The sequence below is a fragment of the Pristis pectinata genome, chromosome 9, assembly GCF_009764475.1.
Source record: "Pristis pectinata isolate sPriPec2 chromosome 9, sPriPec2.1.pri, whole genome shotgun sequence".
Classification (NCBI taxonomy): domain Eukaryota; kingdom Metazoa; phylum Chordata; class Chondrichthyes; order Rhinopristiformes; family Pristidae; genus Pristis; species Pristis pectinata.
Genome location: NC_067413.1, coordinates 77,207,488 through 77,232,866, shown reverse-complemented (window position 1 = coordinate 77,232,866; position 25,379 = coordinate 77,207,488). Strand labels below are relative to the sequence as shown.

Here is a 25,379-nt window from a genome sequence, read left to right as displayed (position 1 = left end):
AGCATAGGGTAAGGTTCAATTAATAAATTGCTGTTAGCAAAAGAGTAGTGAATGAATGTAATACAGAGCATCCAGCTTTGGTACTACTTTATGTAAAAACACAAAAATCAACTACAGTTATTGAGAGGTTTGGTAAATTAATTTGCATGGATTTGCCTAGGTAAGGATGAAAAAATATTCTGGTTTGTCATTGTTGTACTTGAGTATGAGTCTCCCTTCCACTTTTTAAGATGCTAGACAATTTTGAACCAATTTCTGAGCTACAGCAGTTGCTTTTACAAGCATTAAAGCAATGGATTTAAATTAAGCAATTTTGAAATGAAGAGGAATCAATTCTGTTTTGAATGTCTAGACTCTGGGAACAAAGTGAGCCAGATCTTATTTATTATTGCTGTCGTTTTCAAATGAGACACTGGCTGTCAGTTGTTTAAAAGGCAGGAAGTCTCAGAATTTTGTGCAAGCAATGTCAAACTTGAAAGTTCCAAACCTGTTAACAGGATTTTAGTATGAAGTTTGTCAGTTTGTTCTACTACTGTAGTAGATTGACAAATCACCTCTTGAATCCTGCAGTAGGTCAGACTGATGCAGATTCTAAGACTCTTTGATTTTTAGTAGAAGAAAACTTACAATCAACAGGACACTACAATGCATGTGTTGTACTTATGACCAGTATATCTGCAACCATATAGACTTGTTGTAGTCATGGCAAGTCTCTTGAGTTAGTTTAAATCAAAACTTGAAAGTAAGGCAAAACTACAAATTGGTAAATCTTCTACTGATAGTCTGGAACATGTATGTATCAGGAAAGAGGAAGAGTTAGAGATACTGATGGACATTAAGGTGGACAAATTCCCAGGTCCTGATGAAGTCTATCCTGGGTGTTATGGGAAGCAAGGGAGGAGGTTGCTGGTTGTCTTATGGAGAATTTTGCACCATCCTTAAGATAAAATATCTTTATTAGTCACATGTACAGTGAAATGTATCTTTTGCGTAGAATATTCTGGGGGCAGCCCACAAGTGTTGCCATGCATCTGGCACCAACATAGCATGCCCACAACTTCCTAAGCCGTACGTCTTTGGAATGTGGGAGGAAACTGGAGCACCTGGAGGAAACCCACACAGAACGTACAAACTCCTTCCAGACATTGGCCGGAATTGAACCTGGGTCGCTGGTGCTGTAAAGCATTATGCTAACCACTAGACTGCCGTGCCTGCCCATTAGCCACTGGTGAGGTGTGATCACTTGGAACGGCAGGGACTGATTAGAAGGAGTCAGCATGGTTTTGTGCTTGGGCAATCCTGCCTCACAAATCTGATTGATTTTTTTTTGAGAAGGTTGCTAAGAAAATTGATGAAGGTCGGGCAGTAGGTGTGGTATACATGGACTTTAGCAAGGCTCTTGACAAAGTCCCACACAGTGGCTGGTCCAGAAGGTTGGAACTCATGGGATCCAAGGTGTTTTGGAAACTGGATCCAACATAGGCTTGGTGACAGGCTGCAGAAGGTAGTGGTGGAGGATTGTTTCTCTGACTGGAAGTCTGTAACCAATGGTGTACCACAGGGATCCGCGCTGGGACCTTTATTGTGTGTTGTATATGTAAATGACTTGGATGAGAATGTCTGCGGTCTGATTAGTAAGTTTGCTGACAACACAAACGTTGTTGGAGTTGTTGATCTCAAGGAAGCTGCCTGAGTATATAGAGGGACGTAGATCAGCTGGAAAGTTGGGCAGAGCAGCGGAAGATGGAATTTAATCTAGACTAGTGTGGCATAATGCATTTTGGGTTGTCTAATACTGGCCAGACATGTGTAGTAAACAGTAGGGACCATAGAATTGTTGACGTACAGAGGGATCTTTGTGTGCAAGATCATAGCTCCCTGAAAGTGGCAGCACAGGTGAATAAAGAAGGAATTTAGCTTGCTTGTCTTCATAGATGGGGGTATTGAGTAGAAGAGTTGAAACATCATGTTGCAGCTGTGCAAGACTTCAATTAGGCTGGTCACCACAATATTTAAAGGACGTGCTAGAGCTAGAAAAAATTGCAGAAGAGATTGAGCAGGATGTTGCCTGGAGCAGATGGACTTAGTTACAAGGAGAGCTTTTGCAATTTATCAGACTCTTCCCTTCGCAACATCCTCATTTGCTTGTTCTGTTCTCCAGATGGTTCACGGAGGGATGTGAAGCTATCTCAGCTTTGCTCTCACATTGTTACAGACCTGGTATTGATCATGTGACCTTCCTTCAGTGTGCCTCTTTGTTCCTGGTTCCTAGCATCTCTTTCTGGCCAGCAGTGTGTCCTCCCAGAGCCTGAAAGGATACTTGACATCGCTCTGGCTACTATACTGGACTCAATAGCACAGAAGGACCCATGCAGGCCATGATTATTGGCTAATTGCTGGATCTCCTGCACTATTCCATTGCCCATAGATTGTTGGATTTTAACCTTCACATGACTCTGGACCTTCTGCTTAATCTTAAAAAAAAAATGAACTAATGTAAATGCTCTTAATAAAAGTAATTAAGGAAATACTGGGAATACTGGCCGTGTGGTTACAGATTATGATTGTATATAAATCTGCTGCTGTTCCACTGTACCCTTTAGATGCCCAGTTTAGAGAAGCTAAATCTGATATTCTATTCAGTTAACCTGGTGATGATGGCACATGATATAACTGTGGGCATCCTGTGTGTGAGGAAGGGTCTTAATTGGAAAAATGCCTGTGCAAAGTGCCTACTAACACTTTAAAGAGTAGGTATATCTTGCCAGGTGGATTGGTGAGGACAAAGTCAAATGGATTATTCCTTATGAGAGCTCAAGTCAGTTCAACGTGGTTTTCCCTCACAGCTCCTCAGCTGTTATAATATATGCTTCAAAATGTTGTTGTAAACTAATAATATCATGTGCTGATTATTTTCAGGGTGCTTTTTCCAGGTGGTCAAGTAGACCTTAAGACATCACAATATGCCAAGATTGCATCTTTGTTTTATAATCTTGCAATACAGGTAATTACATTTGTTTGTTAGAAAAAATTATCAAGTATGGAAGATATTGTGTGTGTATAAAGGCTATTTTCTGCACACAGTTCAAATGGAATGACAATTGTGCCTATGTATTTTCAAAAATAAGCTTCTGTATAGGAGATAAGATGATAAATGGAAGTGTGGCAATATGGATAGGAGTCTTTGAAGGAGAGAAAACTGAGATATTGGTTAGATTATTTTTCTGAACTTAAATTTTGGGCCCATTTTTCTTGGTTTTTGCTCATTTTGTATCTGAATGTAGCACGATATTCAGATTTACAGAAAGAAAATAGTGAGTGTGATTAACCATTAAAAGAACTTCAGGTGAATTCAGAAGAGGTTAAAAGATTGAGTTGATACTTGGCTGATTATTGGTGATACTTGGAATGATTCCTTTCTACCTAACCTGCCCCCAAAATGAATACATGGAGCTAAATGGTAAAATTTCACATGAAGTAGAGAAGCAGAGACATTTAAGGGTTCTAATATATAAAGCTTTGTGAGCAGACCCAAATTTGGACCAAAGAGCAGAATTCCAGTGGTGAGATAGGAGTGATTGCCCTGGTTATTAAGAATTTTTAGAAGTCAATCATCTCAGCTGCAAGACATCACTGTAGGCATTCCTTAGGTCAGGGATTCAGGCCCAGCCAATTTCAGCTGCTCATTGATGACTGCCCTTCCATCATAAGTGGGGATGCTCATTGATGCTTGCGTAGTCACTTCAGACAATGAAGTAGTCCATACCTGCATGCAGTAAAACCTTAACAACATTCAGACTGGCAGTGGCAAGTAACCTTCATCAGGTAATGAGCAACTGCAGGCCTTGACACTCCTCCTTCAAATCCCTCCCAGTTAACATTTTGATGGTCATCATTGACCAGAGACTGAGCTAATTCACTCACATAAATATTGTATCTCCAAGAGCAGGGCAAAAGCTGGGTGTCCTGCAATGTCTTGCTTCCTAACTTTGAAAAGCCTTTCTGCCATCTGATATGTTAGGAATGTACTATCCAATGGCCTGAATGCATGCAGTTCCAACAGCACACAAGTCAATTGACATCCAAGAAAAAGCAGTTTGTCTGATTGGTACCCCATCCACCATCCTTAACTTTCTCAGTCCTTTCCGTGCTGTTACACCTCCATTAAGAATAATTTATTATGCATTGCATGTAGACACCTAGGCTATTCTGATAGCACCTTCTAAACTCAAGACTTCTCCAACAAAGAAGGGGAAGGACAACAGACATATGGGAACAGTAGTGAGACCACTTAAAGGCTTCTCTCCAAGTTGCACACCATCTGAAATTTATCGCTGTTCCTTCACTGTTGTTGGCTCTAAATCCTGCAACTGGCTATCCAAAGGCAGTGTGCAAGTACCTTCACCAGCAGGACAGCTACAACCACCTCAAAGATAGTCAGAGATTGGCTATTAATGTTGGTGGTGTTAGCCATGTTTTCATCCTGTGAATTATTTTTGTTTGGAAATTTATGCAGTAATGTTTAAATTACCTTAATTATTAGTTAGACCACAGTTAGAATACTGTGAGTTCTAAAGGAAATTGAGACAATGGAAGGAGTAGTAGAAAGACACTAATAATAATGAGAGGCTCTAGTAGAGTCACCAGAGTAAAACAGCCCGGAAATGGCCCTTTGGCCCAACTTGTCCAGGCCAACCAATTCAATCCATCTAACAATGAAGGCCAACATTCCATTTGCCTTCTTGATAACCTGTTGCACCTGCAAACCAATCTATTGCGATTCATGCACAAGTACTCCCAAGTTCCTCTGCATAACAGCGTACTGCAATCTTTCACTATTTAAATAATAATCTGATCTTCTACTTTTCCTTCCAAAGTGGATGACCTCGCTTTTACCAACATTGTACTCTATCTGCCAAACCCTTGCCCACTCGCATAACCTAGCTATGTCTTTCTGCAAACTCTCCGCATCCTCTGCGCAATTTGCTTTTCCACTCATTTTCCACTCATCAGTAAACTGAGATATGCTACACTCTGTCCCCTCTTCCAAATCGTTAATGTATATCATGAACAGTTGCAGGCCCAGCCTTTGCAGAACCCGCACTCTGCTCACCACTGATTGCCAACCAGAGAAACACCCATTTATCCCAACTCTCTGCCATCTATTGGTTAACCAATCCTCTATCCGTGCTAATACATTACTACCAACTCCATGCATCCTTATGGATAAGTCTTTTATGTGGCACCTTATCAAATGCCTTCTGGAAATCCAAGTATACAACAACTACCTGTTCCCTTCTATCCACTATGCTCATTACATCCTCAAAGAACTCCAGTAAGTTTGTCAAACAGGACCTGCCCTTCCTGAATCCATGCTGTGTCGGTCTGATGGAGCCACTTCTATCCAGATGTCTTGCTATTCCTTCCTTAATGATGGCTTCAAGCATTTTCCCAACTACAGACGTTAAGCTAACTGGCCTACAAGGCTACCTGCCTTTTGCCTACATCCTTTTTTTAAACAGTGGCATGACATTTGCTATCTTCTAATCCTCTGGGACCTGCCCAGAATCCGGAGAATTTTAATAAATTGTCACAAATTATAACTTCCGCCATTGCTTTCAGTACCCTGGGATGCATTCCATCATGCCCAGGGGACTTATCTACCTTTAGGCTCACCTAGTTTACTCAACACTACCTCTTTAGTGACAGCAATTGTATCGAGGTCCTCACCTCCCATTGCATCCATAACATCTCTCTTTGGCATGTTAGACGTGTCCACCTCCGTGAAGACCAACACAAAATATTCGTTCAAAGCCGTGGCCATTTCCACATCACCCAATATTAATTCCCTCTTCTTGCCTTCCAAGAGGCCAACATTCACTTTAGCCACCCTTTCTGCTTTATATAATTATAAAAATTTTTGCTATCTGTTTTTATATGTTGTGTTTGTTTTCCTTCATAATCTATCTTCCCTTTCTTTATTGCTTGCTTAGTGGTTGTTTGTTGCTTTTTAAAGTTTTCCCAATCTTCCAGTTTCCCGCTACTCTTGGCAACTTTGTATGCATGAGTTTTTAGTTTGATGCCTTCCTTTATTTCCTTATTTATCCAAGGTTGGCTCTCCCCACCCCTACTGTCCTTGCTTTTAACTGGAATATACTTTTGTTGAGCACTGTGAAAACTCTCCTTGAAAGTCTTCCACTGTTCCTCAACCGTTCCACCATATATCCTGTGTTGCTACTCTACGCTAGCCAACTCCTCCCTCATTCTGTTGTAGTCTCCCTTGCTTAGGCATAATACACTGGTTTTAGATCGAACTATTGCACTCTCCATTTGTGTGAGAAATCCAATCATACTTTGATCACTCTTTCCAAGAGAATCCCTAACTACAAGATCGTTAATTTTACCTGTGTCATTGCACAGAAGAAGATCTAAGATAGCATGTTTCTTTGTAGGTTCGGTAGCATGCTGTTCAAGAAAGCTATCACGGATGCATTCTATGAAGTCCTCCTCAAGGCTGCCTTGACCAACTTGATTTGCCCAATCTATATGCAAGTTAAAGTTCCCCCATGACAACTGCTGTTCCATTCTTTCATGCATCAGATATTTCTTGGTGTATTGCCTGTGCCACTATATTATTATTTGGTGGCCTATAGACAACTCCCACCAGTGAATTTTTTTTTCTTCGCCCCCCCCCCCCCCCACCCTTTACTATTCCTAATCTCTACCCAGATGGATTCAATGTTCTGCTCCTTGTATCTTGTATCATCTCTCACTATCACCCTGATCTCATCCTTAATTATGAGCGCTATCCCACCTCCCTTACCTGCCTGTGTATCTTTCCATACTACCTGATACCCTTCGATATTTTAATTCCCAATCATCTCCACCCTGCAACCACGTTTCTGTAATGACCACTAAGTCATTACCCCTTTGTACTGATTTGCACCACAAGTTCACTGACCTTGTTTAAAATACTAAGGGCATTCAGATAAAGTGTCCTTGCAGTCATTGTCCTTTTAGAATCTAGTAATCTTTGTGTCTTTTGCATTTGGCTTTTCTGTCCTCCACTCTTACTTTTCTCTTTTCTAACTTTTGCTTTGGTCTCTGCATTGCTTCCCTCTCTTTCTGCATGGATTCCCATCCCCCTGTCATAGTAGTTTAAACCCTCCCCAACAGCATTAGCAAACAATCCCCCTAGGACATTGATCCTGGTCCTGCCTAGGAGTAGACCATCCAATTTGTGCTGGTCCTACCTCCCCTAGAACTGGTTCCAATGCCCCAGGAATCTGAAACCCTCCCTCCTGCACCACTGCTCAAGCCACATAATCATCCTAACTCTTCTGCTATTCCTACTCTGACTAGCATGCGGCACAGGTAGCAATCCTGAGATTAGCCAGCCTTCCCTCCGTTGACTCTTATCTACGCTTCCCACTATATCGAGAAAGCAGCTAACGTAATCAAATACCTCTCCCACCCCAGACATTCCCCTTCCATTGGGCAGAAACAAAAGCTTGAAAACACGCACCACCAGACTCAAGGCCAGCTTCTATCCTGCTGTTATAAGACTCTTTAACGGACCTCTTGTATGATGAAGATGAACTCTTGATCTCTCAATCTACCTCATCATGGCCCTTGCACTTTATTGTCTACGTGCACTGCACTTTCTCTGTAACTGTAACTCTGTATTCTGCATTCTGTTGTTATTTTTCTTTTTGTACTACCTTGATGTACTTATGTTCTGGATATTGTTTTATGTTTGGAATGATCTGTCTGGATGGCATGCGAAATAAAGCTTTTCACTGTATCTTGGTACATGTGACAATAATAAACCAATTATTGTGCTGCCCATTACACACGGAAGATTTAAAGTACAAGTGCTATTCCAGGGAAGATTACTATGGGGATAAAATAAAAGCAGCAACTCCAGAGCAAGATGCTATATGTATCATTAACATGCACAATGTCATTTCAAAAGGCATATCACTTTTGAGTATGGCTGTAATATTGCTTAAACTTCAGAATACAGTAATTGGAAAGAAGGCAGAAGGTAAAAAGGATAGAAATAGCAGCCACCAACCAAAATATTGCTGCAATATTTGTGTTTGCTAATGTAAATGCAGTGGAGTAACTGCAGCAGATTTAGACCTGTCAATCTAAGTTGTATAGTATCAGTTATGAATACAAAGCCCTACTTGTACTAGTACTTGATATGATTGTTACTGCCAAAGGCTGGCAGTAAATGCAATTTTTCTGATTTCGTTTTAAAATAGGCCAATGATAATGGGACTTATTTCCCAGTCTGGGGAACTTGTCTTGGATTTGAAGAGTTGACTGTTCTTACCAGTGGAAAGAAACTTCTGATTGCTACAAAGACCCAGAACCTGCCTCTTCCTTTAAAATTCAGCAAAGGTAAAACATTGATTGGGAATGTAAGATAATTTTGATTATGAAAATTGTGGTATATGAAAGTGTAAATCGGGTGGCTCAATTAACATATGTGTTACATGATCAAAGTCAAAAAGAGTCTCTGCATTATTATATTGTGGAATAGTGCAACCAATATTCTCCCAAGTGGAAAGTAATTCACAAATAAAAGGGGTATGGCTTCTGAAAACTGAAGGTCTTCATGGTTATTGAATGTTATAATGTATGAAAATATACAGCCGTAAAAACTTTAGTTCTCTTCACTGTTATCACGTCCTTGTTAGCCATGTACTGTTAACCTTTCATCCAGCTCAATTTCTTATTCATCTGCCTGTAGTGGCAATTATATATATTCATCACCTTTTGTCATTTATTTTATTTTTTTAACTCTTGACTTTTGCCACCTACTTACTACTAGAAAGGGATAAAAACCTATTATATTAGGCTTAAACAGCATGGAAGAAACACTGCACCAGAGCTCTATGTGACAAAGATTAAACTCCAGGAAGTTGGTGTACGATACAAACTAATAGTCCAATGCAGTACTGCATTGTTCAACTTCCTGCCTGTTAGATTGCATGTAATATCCATTTGCTTGTTCAGTTAAATGTTTCTTTTAAAAAAAAATCTTGTGGTACAAGACAAAAATTCAGCATTTTGATCAACATTTCCCCCATTATCTATAAAACTATAAGCAAGGTAGCTGGTCATTTATTTCATCTTTGTAGCATAATGTTCCACATGGGCTGAACAATTGCATGCACGACAATGGCTAGGGTATGTCAGGTTTTGTATAAAAGTAACATTTTCCTTTCTCTTTCTCCTTTCGTGTGTGTGTTAAGCTTCTATTAAAATTTATAAGAGCAGGTCTTCAAACTGCAGTCTTCAGTTGTGATTTTACTTTGGACCCAGTGGCAGGCACACCTGCCTACAGAATCTTGTGAGGCAGCACAATTATCTTGGCAACAATTAATTGCATGCAAGGTCTTACTCAACAATGTAGCTGCTATTTATTGTAAAGGTTATCCCTATCTCGTCAGAATACGAGTCCAACCAAAGTTCAAAAATTCATTTCTTTTTTTATAGTTCACTCATTGTAAGTGTATGTTTAAATTGGTTGCAGATTTAGGCATTCACAGTTTTTTTTTATGGCTGTCAGCTTATCTGTTTCTTATACTGTTGTTCAGGGAAAGTTGAGTTATCATTTTCTTTGTCATTTTCTGCTTGTGTTCTAATGTTCACTGTTTCGGCACTAAGATTCTATTGAATTCGGACATCTGAGAGACTTGTCAGTATATCCCATGGTTCCTTCAATTGAATCCATGACTTTGTAATATTAATCAATTTCTATGAACTCATTAACCTCACCAGCTTTGGACTGTAGTTTGATTGCAGATATTTGTTCTTGCAGTTTGCAGCTAGCTTTAAATAAAACAATTATATTAAACATATAGGTAACAGCTACCTGACATGGTACTTGTCATTGACTTGAAATAATAACTCTATAGAATTTCTTACCTTTTCAGATAGTGATTGCCTAGTAGCAATATGAATGACACTGTTCTATTTGCAGTAAAGCCTGACTACCAATTTGTGTGTCATGAACTTTTTAAAAAAATTTCCTTTAAAAGACAGATCCTTAAGGCAGGAATTAACAATAGCTTGCTGAACTATATTTTAAAAAAAATACAACTCAGGAAGCTACACATATCTGACTGAGTTCTGTTCTGTTTCTGAACCTATTTCTATTCACCTCCTGGGTATTGAAGTTGGCATTCTAAGTCCACAAGTTGAAAGGAAATCTGCTCTGTTTGTGACTCTGAAAAAGATGGTGGTAAACTACTGGTGATGTTAACTGCTATTATGATGAGGCCAGAGTTAATCCAGTGATTCTATTAAGAATTCATAACTGAGTGTCCAATTATTTAAGTGCCCTTTTCAATATGGTACAATCTGCTGTAGTTGGCCTGAGATGTGTAAAGGTGAGGTATGATGTAATGGATTCTGCTGCTGGATCTCTTCCCCACTTGTCCTGGCCAGGTTTCAAATCCATCCACCATTATCTGTGCCTGTGGAGGGATTTGATTTCTTATAACTCCAGTACATCTGCTGAGCTTTGTCTTAAAATTTTCTTAATTTGGATTTGAAAAGTTTGTAGACTCGTGCAGCATGAAAACAGGCCCTTTGGCTCATTGAGACTCCACCAGCCATCAAGTACTGCTGTATCGCATTTCCTGACACTTGGACCAAAGTCTTCTGTGTCATAGCGTTTCAAGTGCTCATCTAAATGCTGCTAAAATCTGGTGAGAGTACTTGCCTCCATCATCCTCAGCATCCCTTCCAGCAGTGGGCTTGAGGATGGAAAAAAAAGCTTCCTCAAATTCCCTTTAAATCTCTTACCCAATACCTCAAATCTATGTTTGCTCGTCACAGACACTTCACCTATGGGGAAAACTTACTCGCTGTCTGTCTTTGTTCCCCGTACTTACCACAATCAGGTCATCCCTCTGCCTCTGTTCCAAAGAAAGCAAACCCAGCCTATCTAGTCTCTCTAGCTGAAATGTTCCATCCCAGGTGACATTCTGGTGAATCTTCCCTGCGCTCTCCAATGCAGTCACATCCTTCCATTAATGTGGAGACCAAAAGAGAGAACAGTACTCCAGCTATGGCTTACTGATTTATCATAACCTCTCTGATCTTGTACTCCATGCCCTGGCTAATGAAGACGAGTATCCCACAAGCCTTCATAATCACCTTACCTATCTGTGCTGCTGCCTTTGGGGATCCTTGGTCCTAAGGTTCCTCAATGTTTCTAATGGTCCTACCATTCATGATGTACTGTTTCTGGCTTGACTAAGGGCTAATCGTATTCAATAAATGTGTTTTCTATGGGTAGGAAATAAACCTGATCTTTTATTTTCCTTTCCTCCCTTTGGAGAATAGGGATTAATATATTTAAACCAGTTTTGGCTGCTAACACATTCAAACTTGTATTATGATTATGAAAGTGCACGGATTCATGTGCCCTGAATGCATCATTCTCAAAATGATTGCACATCTGCCAATATATCTTCCCATTTCATACTATTATGTGTCATAGGCTTAGACAATATTAAGTGTGTCTAGACCCTAGCAAAGCCTTGTAACTGTTGAAAGTTTCAACCCAATGTTCTGTAAAGTAAACTGCTAGGTGTCAAATAAACTAGCTTATTGTCAGAAGGGAATTAAGTGCACTGTGAAAATGCAATAAATTACTTTATATGCTTAGTTTGGAGAAAGTTATTTTTAGAACATAGTCTACATAATAGAATTAAGATGTTAATGAACTAGAAAGGAAATGACTTAACTCTTCCACAGAAAGTAAGGACTTGATGCATACATCAGAAAGCTGCCCTTGAGCAGACGTAGAAAAGCCAGAGCATAAAATTGTTTGGAGTATACATTCAGGGGTATCCCTGATTTATGGGGAACTCTGGAAAAGAAAAATAATTCTAATTTATTGAATAAGAAAGTAGTTATTGTAAGTCATTTATTTCATTTTGTTCAGATGCAGCAGGCAGTCGGATGTTTAAGAGCTTTCCTGAAGATCTGATGCATGCATTGGCTGTAGAACCTTTAACTGCAAATTTCCACAAGTGGAGTCTCTCTGTAAAGGTCTGGTAATTAGCACTTTCGAGCTATAGAGCTCTTGAGCATATAAAATAAAAGGTTAATGCACAATATAGGTAACCAGTTGACTCTGTCTATAAATTAAAACTGCTTTGTGTGCTGTGTTTTGTTCTGTCTATAGATATTACTGGTTAATGTCTTGTTAAAGCATTGACAAAGTTTTAATTGAAACTGCAAATGTAATACTCAAAGAATACAGTTCATCTGTAAATACTTCGTCTGCAGTGACCTGTTGACAAACCACCTGAAGGGACTTGGTTACTTTTGAGAAAATTCCTCATCTGTCATTCTTTTTCAGTAACTGGAATTTCTAATACCTAAAATAAGAACTTTGTATTTCTTAACATTTATCGCATCAATCTTAAAATAGCAAAATTAATATATTAATAGCTGTCTTTTAATACCATCTTTAAAAATGTTTAAAGTAAGGGTCCCAGGTTCTTTGAGCACTTATACTTGGACTGAATTTTTATTTTGTCAACTGAAGAATGGTTGTGATATGTAGAGACAAAGTGTGCACAAATTCCCACAATTCATCAATAGCGTTTAAGCTGGTGAGCGCATCGAACCTACAGAAACGGTTTAGAATGACATCTGTGTAGATTTTCGAACAATATTTGAAGAGCTAGAGGACAAATTCATTTTATATGCTCTCTTACCCTAGTTTCAATATGCAACCTGCCTGAGGTGGGGTCGGTGATGGAACCAGGCTAAGTGACGCTTTCATTGTCAGCCCCGTGGGAAGAAGACCATCAGGGTATCCCCATGGTTGGCTGAGTCCAACAATCATACACCTGACTTTTATGTAGATAAAATCAGTAAAGAAATCAATTAAAATAAAATAAGACATAAAAGTGCTAGAAATACTCAGCAGGTCAGTCATCTTTTGGAGGGAGAAACACAGTTAACTTTACAGGTTGATTAGCGTTCATCAGAACTGGAATCAGTTAGCGGTTAAGAAAGCTTGCAGGGAATTGGAGGAGACAACTGGAATCTAAAATCGCCAGCCTTGTGTCTCACATTTCTAGCACTCACATTTTTTCTGTAATTTCAGATGTATTTTACTTTTTCCTTTTTATACTCTAAAGAAGTAACTTTTGCTGTTTACTAGCTTTTACTACCCTCTTTCGGCAAGTTCTGTCCTTTGATCTTTCCTGCCTTCCACCTTTTTAACTCTCTTTAATTTTTCCCTGTGTCACAAACCAGCAACAAAAGAAACACACTGAGCATGATTCAGTGTTAAAAACTATTTTATTAATCACTACTATTGATAATACGTAAAATAAAAGTAAAAATGTTAGTATGTTAGAATTCAAGAATGTTAAACCTCGAACGTTAACCCCAAAACTAAACTCTTCGTGTGTGTGTGTGACAAAGTCCAAAACTCCCAGTTCCTGAATGGTTCTTAAAGTTCAGTTCCGCAAGCCATAAGGTGAAACATGAGCAAGGGCTTCTTCAACAACCACCGTTGTCTGAAGATAAGATGTAGATGTAGAAAAACATAGAGAGAGTACATACGAAATCCAAATGTTCCACGATGGAACCCAAACGACACTTCAGTGTTTACTCGGTAGTGACTTCCTCACCCCGAAAAGCATCCGAACCGTGGTCGTCCACATACAAATACCTGTTTCCTTCTACAGGTCAGCAACAAAGTGAACTCCACCGGATTACTTCCAACTTTTCCATACATGGATTTCAGTGGTAAACACAGTTATTGTTTCTCATCCATCGATAGAGAAAAACAAGCAGGCTGGTGTCTCTCTCCCTTCTCTCTCTCTCCTTCTTCTTCTTCTTACTTCTTCAACAACGTCATTACGTCCTTTATCTTCTATTGACGTAAGCACGCCCCACACACACATACACACACACTCTCTATCTTAAAGGGACTTTCACTGAGTCCGTAACACCTCCCACCTAAAAAAAAAATTTTCCCAAGAAAATCTTAACCGCGCATAGAGTTAGTAATGTTAATAATTATCATGTTACACAACTACAGACTATCAGATTAGTACAGATATATGTTTCCCATTTAACATCGGGAAAGACAATCAGCAATCACATTATCTTTGCCTTTAATGTGAGTTATCATGAGATCAAACTCTTGCAAAATTAAACTCCAGTTTAACAGCCTTCTGTTCTTGTTTTTGACTCGGCTCAGAAACACCAATGGGTTATGATCTGTATACACAGTCAATGGTTTCTGAGCGGTGCAAACATATACACTGAAATGTTGCAAGGCTAAAACAAGCGACAGTAATTCTTTCTCTATGGTGGAATAATTCTTTTGATGCTCATTAAATTTCTTTGAAAAGTAAGCTACAGGATGGTCAATATCATCAAGGTCACCCTTCTGCAACAACACAGCTCCTGCAGCTTCATCACTGGCATCTACTGCTAATGAAAATGGCTTTTCAAAGTCAGGTGTTCTGAGCACAGGATGGTAGCATAAAATGGCTTTCAGCTTCTCAAATGCTTCTTGACAAGAATCTGTCCAAACAAACTTTACTCCCTTCTTCTGAAGATTAGTTAGGGGAAGAGCAATATCAGCAAAATTTTTACAAAATTTTCGATAATATCCAACCATTCCCAAAAATCTTCTAACAGTCCTCGTACCTGTGGGAATAGGGAACTCAGATATTGCTTGAACTTTTGCCTGAACAGGAGCTTGCTTGCCTTGACCTACAACATAACCAAGATACGTCACAGTGGCATGGCCAAATTCACTTTTAGCCAAGTTAACTGTAAGGTTAGCCTTGGAAAGTCTTTCAAACAACCTTTCTAACGCAGAGATGTGATCCTCCCATGTATCATTCCCAGTCACTAAGTCGTCAATGTAGGCATCTGTATGTTTTAACCCATGAATCACTGAATTAATCATTCTTTGAAATGTTGCCGGAGCATTTTTCATTCCAAATGGCAAAACATTGTATTCATACAATCCAGAAGGGGTTACAAAGGCTGAAATCTCCCTTCCTCTATCTGTTAATGGAACACACCAGTACCCTTTTAATAGGTCAATCTTTGTAAGAAATTTTGCCTTTCCCACTCTGTCTATGCAATCATCCACTCTAGGAATAGGGTAAGCATCTGACTTTGTTACAGCATTCACTTTCCTGTAATCTGTGCAAAATCTAACAGTTCCATCAGGTTTAGGTACAATAACACAGGGCGAACTCCAATTTGAAGTAGAATGTCTAATAATATCATTTTCCAACATGTATTTTATTTCCTGATCCACAAGTTTACTTTTTTCTACATTCATTCAATATGGGTGTTGTTTGATTGGTTTTGCATCCCCAACATCAACATCATGGGTAATTATCGATGTTCTGTTTGGAACATCTGGGAACAGATTTTTAAATTTTAAAATTAATTCTCTCATCTGTTGTTTTTGTGAAACTTGTAAATGGTCCAACTTCGTTTCAAGGTTCTCCATGATATTTTGGTTTTTCAGTTTCGATGGAACAATATTTGGTCTAAATTGGCCTTCCTCAACATCAACATCAGGCATTCTAGAAACAACCTTTTCACCATCCACCAAGGCCACAACTGAATCCCTCTCATAATAAGGTTTTAGCATGTTTACATGACAGAGTTGTGTTTTGTTGCGTCTATCTGGTGTTTTGATTATATATGTTAGATCAGTCACTCGAGATTCAATAACATAGGGTCCAGAAAAACGAGCTTGCAAGGGATTATTTTGGCTAGGGAAAAATACCAACACCTTTTGCCCCACTGCGAATGTCCTAGGCCGAGCACGTCTATCAAAATATGTCTTCATTCTTATCTGGCTTGTTTTCAGATTCTCTCTCGCTAGCTGGCAGACTCTCTCCAACCGAGTTTTAAATTTTTGGACATGGGGAGGTCTCCATTTCCTCATTAACACTCCATTTTTGACATAGTATCCAGTTGGCACCTTTTCAATCTCCTCACATGAGAGAGCTTTTTCTTTCAATTCTGTCAACTCAGGGTCCTTTGTCTGTTCCACCATAAAATCCTTCCTTGACAAAGACAAATCTTTAAATTCAGGCTCACTGTAAGGATGTTGATCCTCCAGTGAAGACAGAAAAGTCTCAGATAAGGCATCAAAATTTTCTTCCTGTTTAGGACTGTCACAAGGAACTACATCAGACTGCACCGGACTGTCTGTCTTGGCTAATTCTTTAGCTCTAGCTCGAGTCACCGCACATGATGGGTAAACATCTGAATCATCCTCAGACTCATCAATCCTTGGTTTGGTTGTTAACCGTACCACAGGATCACTTTCTCCATTTGCAAGGTCATTTCCCAATAACAAAGAAACTCCTTCCACTGGCAAACTAGGTCTTATCCCTATCTTGACTGGTCCTTCTACGAACTTTGACTTTAAAATCACCTGTGAAAAGGGACAGACATGGTCTCACCTGTAACGCCTCGTACTAGATTTACTTCACCAGTGTCACTTTCTTCACCAAAATTTAAAACACTGTCCAGCAAGAGAGATTGACTAGCCCCAGTATCTCTAAGAATTTTCACTGGCACCTGGGGTGACTCATCATTCAGTGAAACAAAACCCTCTGATACATAAGAACGGAATTCTTTTCTCACCTCCTCCAACTTTTCCGCTTTTCCCTCTTGCAAGGACTGATCTTTAACAGCATCTCCTGAACCTTTTTGATTTTTAATTGCCTGAAAGCAAGCATTGGGCCCAGCTTCCTTCTTTTTCTTCAAAAGGGCACAATTAGATATCACGTGGCCAGGTTTCCTACAGTAATAACAAGTATGCTCAACAGGTTTCTCCAGCCCTGGCTTCTTTTCATCTTTTCCTTTTTGATTACCTCCCAATTTAATCTCTGGTTTACCTGGATTGTCTTTGTAACTCTTTTGAAAGGTTTTAGGTTGTCCCCATTTGGATTTATGGGTTAAAGCATAATCATCTGCCAACCTAGCAGTTTCTTGTAAAGTTTCCACTGCCTTTTCATTTAAATATGTTGTTAATTCAGCTGGAACACATCTTTTAAAGTCTTCCACCAGTATCAATTCTGTCAATTTATCGTAATCCCCATCTACATTTTTAGCCAGGCACCATCGTTCAAAACATATTCTCTTTCCATTGGCAAATTCCATATAAGTCTGATCTGCAGATTTCCTCAAGTCTCTGAATTTTTGTCTATAAGCCTCCGGGACCAATTCATAGGCCTTCAATATAGCTTGTTTTACCTTGGTATAATCAGCTGCATCCTCAACAGACAAAGCAGAATAAGCTTTTTGAGCTTTACCTTTAATCACACTCTGTACCATAAGAGCCCATCCTTTCCTTGGCCAGTTTGAACTCACAGCAACCTTTTCAAAATGTTGGAAATACTGATCAACCTGATCTTCTTCAAACGGAGGGACTAATCGAACCTCCCTGCTGGCTGAAAAACCATCATCAGAATCAGATTCCGAACTCCTACGCTTCATTTGTAACTCATGCTGCCTCTGTTTCTCCTTCTCCTCACTATCCAGCTCCATCCTCTTCAATTCCATCTGCTTCATTGCTAGATCAGCCTCTATCTTCATCTGAGTTAGCTTTTGTTCGGCCTCTAATTTCTTTTGTTCGGCCTCTAATTTCTCTCGCTCGGCCTCTATCTTTAACTGGGTTTGTTCTCGTTCGGCCTCTAACTTTGCCAGCTGCACCTGTGCCTCAGAAATTGCTATTTCACTGCCAGGAAACTGTTTTAACACTTCCTTCTCAAACACCTTCTTTTCCACATAATGGCCAGCTATCAGTCTCTGAATATCTGCCTTTCTCATAGACTGCTTTACTTCTGTAAGGTTTAGCCTTGTAGCAATCTTTATCAGATCATCCTTTTTCGCCACCTCCAATCCCTTTTGGGTTGGTGACTCCAAAAATGCCTTAATATCCATTGCTGCTGGTTTCCACACACACAAGCCAATTAAAAAAGAATTTATCAGACCTCCCTCAAAAATCTTTGGATTGAATCTCGAACAAATCTCGTCAATCTGGGGTACGATCCCAGACGACACTCGTTAACCTTGGGAACTATCCCGGACGAGCCCCCAATTTTGTCACAAACCAGCAACAAAAGAAACACACTGAGCATGATTCAGTGTTAAAAACTATTTTATTAATCACTACTATTGATAATACGTAAAATAAAAGTAAAAATGTTAGTATGTTAGAATTCAAGAATGTTAAACCTCGAACGTTAACCCCAAAACTAAACTCTTCGTGTGTGTGTGTGACAAAGTCCAAAACTCCCAGTTCCTGAATGGTTCTTAAAGTTCAGTTCCGCAAGCCATAAGGTGAAACATGAGCAAGGGCTTCTTCAACAACCACCGTTGTCTGAAGATAAGATGTAGATGTAGAAAAACATAGAGAGAGTACATACGAAATCCAAATGTTCCACGATGGAACCCAAACGACACTTCAGTGTTTACTCGGTAGTGACTTCCTCACCCCGAAAAGCATCCGAACCGTGGTCGTCCACATACAAATACCTGTTTCCTTCTACAGGTCAGCAACAAAGTGAACTCCACCGGATTACTTCCAACTTTTCCATACATGGATTTCAGTGGTAAACACAGTTATTGTTTCTCATCCATCGATAGAGAAAAACAAGCAGGCTGGTGTCTCTCTCCCTTCTCTCTCTCTCCTTCTTCTTCTTCTTACTTCTTCAACAACGTCATTACGTCCTTTATCTTCTATTGACGTAAGCACGCCCCACACACACATACACACACACTCTCTATCTTAAAGGGACTTTCACTGAGTCCGTAACACCTGTTCCAATGAAAGGTCATCAGCCTGAAACATTAACTTTGTTTCTCTCTTCACAAATGCTGCCTGACCTGAGCTTTGGTACTATTTTCTGTCTAGGTTTAGATTTCCAATATCTGCAATGTTTTGCTTTTGAAATCGATGAAAGTGGTTGAGCCAAAGTTTGCCATAAGGAGCACAGAATTGAGATGCATAGGCTCAATTGTTGGACTGGATCATGTGACCTGCTTTGTTTCTAGTCATTAGGTGGTTGGATCAGCAGAGTGGCTTGCAGATCACTGGCCAACCATCTCCCAGCCGTCAGCGAGGTCCTTCCCTCATTGCAATCCATGAAGCTAGATTCTCCTGACCTTTGGCAGCCCCAGAGATTCCAGCCCTCATCATTTGGTTATCAGTGCAGATAGGATTTTTTTTGGATCTCAGCTACCAAGTGGTGGGAGGCTTCTTGCAGGGGAAGATCCTGGCCATTGCTAGGGTGGTATGGATCATTCTGGGACTCCAGGTATGGAATGGGGGAAATTATGAAGTTAATTTTATTAACATTATGTGCCCATATCATTGTTTGCAGAAAATACCAGTAAACAAGGCAAAATCTTCTGGGCAAGTATCTAAATACAGAATTTCTATTTTATTTACATTTTTCATGTGAGCACCTCCTCTCAGATAACTGACCAGGAGGTTCCAGTGAGGTCTCTCACAAGTGTCCTTTTTTGGGTTGTGAGGGGGATGTGAAGCCATGCACCACCCAATAAAGTTTGCAGCAGAGAATAGTCACCAGGGGTTTCTGTGTCAATCTCTGTGAAATGAAGGAAGTTGCATCATCATTAAGTGGTTTACTATGCCCAGATCAGTAGACCATCATTGAACGTATGTTGATAACATGCATTAACACCTTTTTATGATTTAATTTTAGACATTTACAAGCAATACAAAATTGAAAAACTTCTACAAAATCTTGGCTACTAATACCGACAGTCAAAAGATTGAATTTATATCTACAATGGAAGGTACTTCCAAATTAACAGGAGTTTCCTTGGATTGATTTCAAACCATTATGTTTACAAATTATTGTCATAATTTTTCTCATTCTTAACAAAATAAGCTACTGCTGTGACTTCTTCCTTTCATTATTACTATTTCTAAAGGTATCTGTTTGTATGACACCACCAGATGGTACAGGTGTGTGGAGAAACAAGCACTTAGGCGGTGATTGATAAAGATGAGCATTCTCCAGCTGTACACTGACTGTGCATTCAGATCCCAAGCTCCCTCATTCAGCCAAGCATGTATTGAGAATGTGTTTGTGCTATTCTGCCATTAGCAGATTATAAAGCTTGTTTTTTTTCTTGAATACTTAAATACTATTTTCATTTTCTGTTGCAGTGCTCCAGCACATCCTACCAAAACGCAAGAGTGATTATGGACAAGGTCCAATTCCAATACAAATAATTTGGCATCCATTATTTTGCTGATGAATAAGGCATCCCTGTCTTAAAATTAGATTATTGAATCCTTTTATGTTTATATGTGGGATCATGATGTATATTAGTTCTCAAGAATAAGTTCTTAATTGGCAGCCTCAGTGATTTCTATTAATAATTTACTTTGGAGACCTGCAGCCAAAAAATCAGTTTCTGGTTAACATTTAAAACACTTAGTGTAAATAGAATAGGACTGGATCAAAAGATCTGCACCCCCTTCCTGGGTCTTAATCAATTAAGTCTCTTATTCCAAACTTTAGGGGGAAAAAAGGCCCGATTTAGATTTTACCAATGGAAGTTAGTCTAATTCTATCTAGTCACTAATTAGTTTTGTCCATTTTCCTAGTTTAATAAAAAAAATTGTTTATTTGTGTTTTTTTTAATATTTGGATAATTCTTCAGTAATCCACTCCTATCTCCGGCAAATCTAGCATGGAGCAACACACAATGATTAAGCCACAGAGTGTATATAATTTCCACAGAGAAATGTTTTTTAATGGAAAAGCAATTGTTCAGCTGTACATGCATATGTATATTAATGAGAGAAGAATGAAAAAACTAAACCTGATAACAATAATGTGTTTGCGTTGCAATGCTTCTGCGATCTTACTCTGCAAAGTGCAATCAGGAGTAGCTTTTTTATCAATGAAGTTTGTAATTTCTATACAGTATTGATTTTTTTTTTCTGTGAAGCATAATTACCTTCCACAGAAAAGAAGTTGGGGGTGGAGGGAAACCACTATATTTATTCATTGATCAGAATCATGTATTTTTAAGAACTTTGTACAAAGAGAGAATCGATCTGTTTTTAGACATAATATATGTAATTGAAGTGCATGTTTCCAGTAAGGTTTTCAGTAAGTTATTGTGAAGACTGCCATAAATTTGGAGAACAGTTATGCTCATTGTATAAAGGGAATGATGATTGGTTTGGTTTATCGCAGCACGCAGATATCCTATTTATGCAGTTCAATGGCATCCTGAGAAAAATCCTTATGAATGGAATCCAAAAAAGAGCATCCCACATTCCAGCAATGCCGTGAAACTAGCATGGTACATGGCAGACTTTTTTGTTAATGAAGGTATGACCATGTGAAATAATTAATCTATTTTGTATACTATAGTGCTATGAAGAACTTAGTTTTATATTAATTGATTATCATTAGCAAAATGGTTTAAAGAAGCTAACGAGATTGATCTAGTTTGGGAAATCTGTGGAGTTGAAATTTGCCCAAGAAAGCCTTTGAATTTAGAAGTAATATTAGCATCTTGCTGCCGTTTAAGAAACAGACTTTTGCAAGTTGTTAAAGTTACACTGTGGCTGTCTGTATTCTTCAAAATTGAGACTGAAATCAAAAAAAACAAGATTGGTCAAGTTCGCCAGCATCAAAGTTGATAATGCACTAATTGTAAAGAGTAGAGTATGTTGGGCAAAATTTACAGGTTAAAAAATCTATTGTGTTCCCCTCATAACAACACCCTCCACAGCCAATCTATCCTACTTAAATAAGGTAAAAGCATACCATTTGTTAGAAACAGAAACTAAACAAATAAAGCCAAATTATTCATTGACTTTCTTCTTTGAACTGACTTCGTCAGCTGCCTTTCCCCCTTAGTCCAATTCTGAGACCCCCTGTTTTCCATTAACTCATTCGAAGTTGCATCTATATGGCCTAATATCTGTGAGCCTGCTCTTGCAGTTGATACTTTTATTTTGTGCTTGATATTTGGATTGTTCTCCCCTACCACCTGGCAATCTCAATATGGATCTCAATACGGTTAGCATAACGCTATTACAGCACGAGCGACCTGGGTTCAATTCTGGCCACTGTCTGTAAGGAATTTGTAAGTTCTCCCCCTGACTGCGTGGGTTTCCTCCCACATTCCAAAGATATACGGGTTAGGAAGTCGTGGGCATGCAATGTTGGCGCCGGAAGTATGGTGACACTTGCGGGCTGCCCCCAGAGCACTCTACGCAAAAGATGCATTTCACTGTGTGTTTTGATGTACATGTGACTCATGAAGAAATCTTATCTTACCCTTACATATTTCTCATAGATAAGCAGAAGGTCTAGTTTTACCTGCTTCTGCTCTGTCTGGTAATTCAGCTCGTCATCACATATAGAAGCAATTTCCTTGCATTGGCAATATCACCTTACATATCTTTCCCTTATTCATTTAAGAATTGTAAATCAGTACAGAACTGTTAATATCTGAAGATTATTTTCTTCTTTTCCAGCTCGGAAGAATTGGCATCATTTTCCTAATGAAACAGAAGAAGAGAAGGCTTTGATTTATAATTATGTACCAGTTTACACTGGCAACTTCTCTGGCTTTGAACAGATTTATTTAATTGATAATCCCCACTTCACTTAAGAAGTGGCCTTTGGCAAATAAGTCCTCTTTGTGCCAAGGTGGGGAGAACTATTTGAAATTGTATGGTTTCCCAACCAGGCAGAAGTCAGAAAATGTCCTTTAAACTTAATCATTTAATTCTAATGATCTCTGTATAAAAATGGTTATGTTAACTTTGTGGCCTATAGGAAATAATATATAATTGTCTGGATAGTGGCACTATCAGGAGAAAATTAATGAATGTTGTGAGATTTTTGCTTTTGCTTGCTTTTTCTGACTGATTTGGATTATCCAGTGGGTAAAGCTACAGTTTTGGCTACAGCAGTTCATTTTGATAGAAGCACACCATCTCTGCTTCATTATACTGACAAGGTAGGCTATCAGTGCTGGTTTCTGTGTTTGTGAAATAAGCTCCATAAGGAATATGGTTTGTATCTTGGTGGTGAAGTTCCTTTAATTTATAATTTTATCAAGTCACACTAAATGTAAAATCAGATTCTCCATTTTGTACTTGCATGAACTCTAAAGGAAATTTATCTGAAGGGAAGCATCTGAATAACATATCTGAATACATTATGCCTTCTCCATCCCAGAATACTTTCGTAAAACTAAATTGTCATCCTTCATGTTCCCTCGACAGTGCACGTCAGAAAATCTAGCAAATTTGATCCAGGTTTGAGTAGAGAATCACTGTTACTACCCAACTGACAGTCTAATGTGAATCTCTCCTGTTGAATGCAGAAATGCTAAACATGAAAATTTATCCTGTCTTTTTTAGACAAAGGATAAATTTTGAAGCTTGCAGGTGAATTATATATAAGCCAATTTGCTAAAAATGTATTTTCTTAATTATAAACTATAATTTCACCACAAATCCCATTTCAATACAAAATGCAATTTGCCTCCAAAAACTTTAGCTTGGGTGCACTTGCAGAATGGCTAAATTCATCGCTATATTTTCAAAGAGCTTTTGTGAAGGCTAAAGTTAACCAAACTATGTCTGTAAATCAGGATTCCTGTTTATTTTAATCAAACAGTGTGAGATTGCATACTGCTTCTGCAGAACAAAGGGGGAACAAAATCGTGCAGCTTCTAAACTGAGCTGTCAGTTCACCTCTCATCCTCTTGACACTGTCTGTCCAATTTCATTTCCAAAGTTTTTGTTTTGTTTTGTCGTGAAATAGCATTAACCAAGTAAAACGAAAGGCAAAGCATTTTTTATAATTTAACTGTTTAAGCTCTCCTTATGAACTACATATAATCTTGCATTTCAGTCTCTGATTTCAGTGTCTGAATTTGAGAAAACTGTGGTCTTTGTAGTAAGTGAATGTTTTTGCCAAGTATGATTTGCTGAATATCAGAGGACATTTTTATGCATTGCACAATTCTGCACATCTGTTCACCTGTAATACAGGGTATACAATAGCTTTTGGAAAATGAAATTGTTTTCTTGATCTGTGATAAAGCTCAATAAAATTAAACATTGTCTTTTCTTATTTCCCAAGTAGTCCAGATGTACAGTGAATTTAATTGTGTAGAAAATTCAAGTACAGAATGCAGCAAATTATTAATTTTCAAGTTTGCTTTAGTTACCATGATATTTGTTTTAAGCTTATTGTGGACCAAACCACTAGAATTTAAGGTTGCATCATTTTACCACAGGTGTGTGCTGCATTTAATTCTTTAACTACTCAAGGAAGAAACTTAACACTTCAATGTGCTTGATTCTTTGCGACTATTCAGGGTGAGCCAAAACTAGTTTTAAAAAAAATATATTGTCAGGGTGGAGCTATACAGGCCTCGAACTTGTAATAACTTCAGGAAAGAACTTGTTGACCTTAATGGTTTTTGAAGACCACAATGAGAATCTTTCTAAGGTGGAAATGAGCTATTCTCCAACTAACTTCTCTAAAGCAATAATTTAAGGACTTCTACCCTGGAACATACCTATATTACAGCCCTCTGCAAGGAAGTTCCTAAGGATGGAGGGACCGTTGTCAGTTGCCATATCTGAGATTGACTTATTTTGATAAAAATAATGCCCTGTTTTTGCCTGAAGAACGGCAAAGGGTAATCATTTGATCATTGGCATTGACCTCTACCTTTTAATTATTCCTAGTAAGAATAGAGCTTTTGGGATATCTTCAAATGTAAAAACAAATCGGGACAACAGAATACTTTGTATATATATATTTACTTCAGTCTTTGCAATTTTTATTTATGTTGCTGTGTTTAATACTTACCATGTTTGTTTAAATGCATTCTTATCACTGCAGCAATGCACAGGTTAGGAGAAGATGTTGCTTATTATAATCAGCAAACCAAGTAATACTGGGATTCATTTTCCAAGTCGGTAACATGTGATGCACTTAAGCCACTGGTAAGCACCAGAGGGTACGATAGAAATCTTCATTTCTGGCAGTTGCTCTGGGTGGAGGATGAATTCATTCCACTCCACTTTTGTGGGCTCTGAGATATCTGTTGAGACCAATATGTGATCCATAAACTTGGCCACAGCTGGAGCAGGAGGTGCTTGATGGAGGTGGGCAGGAGTGGTTCATGAGCTGGTGCATGAGTTGTTTTAGTGGGATTCTCTGTTTTGCCAGTGAGAAAACTCAAAGTTCTTGGCACAATCCCAATTGCTGTTCCTCCATTTTGAGCAGTCATGGGCTAGAGATTCCCAT

The 25,379-nt window shown here is 38.7% G+C and overlaps 1 protein-coding gene across 1 annotated transcript in view; it reads left to right on the top strand.

The window, feature by feature from the left end:
* The window catches only part of LOC127574057 (gamma-glutamyl hydrolase-like), a 29,744-nt gene extending 5,568 nt beyond the window's left edge, over positions 1-24,176 (top strand). Inside the window, exons 4-9 of the mRNA XM_052022668.1 lie at positions 2,920-3,004; positions 8,271-8,409; positions 11,972-12,078; positions 19,773-19,866; positions 21,285-21,422; positions 22,580-24,176. Coding sequence (XP_051878628.1) covers positions 2,920-3,004; positions 8,271-8,409; positions 11,972-12,078; positions 19,773-19,866; positions 21,285-21,422; positions 22,580-22,716 — 700 coding nt within the window. The 3' untranslated portion in view covers positions 22,717-24,176. The remainder of the gene's footprint in view (positions 1-2,919; positions 3,005-8,270; positions 8,410-11,971; positions 12,079-19,772; positions 19,867-21,284; positions 21,423-22,579) is intronic.
* The last annotated feature ends 1,203 nt before the right edge of the window (positions 24,177-25,379 follow it).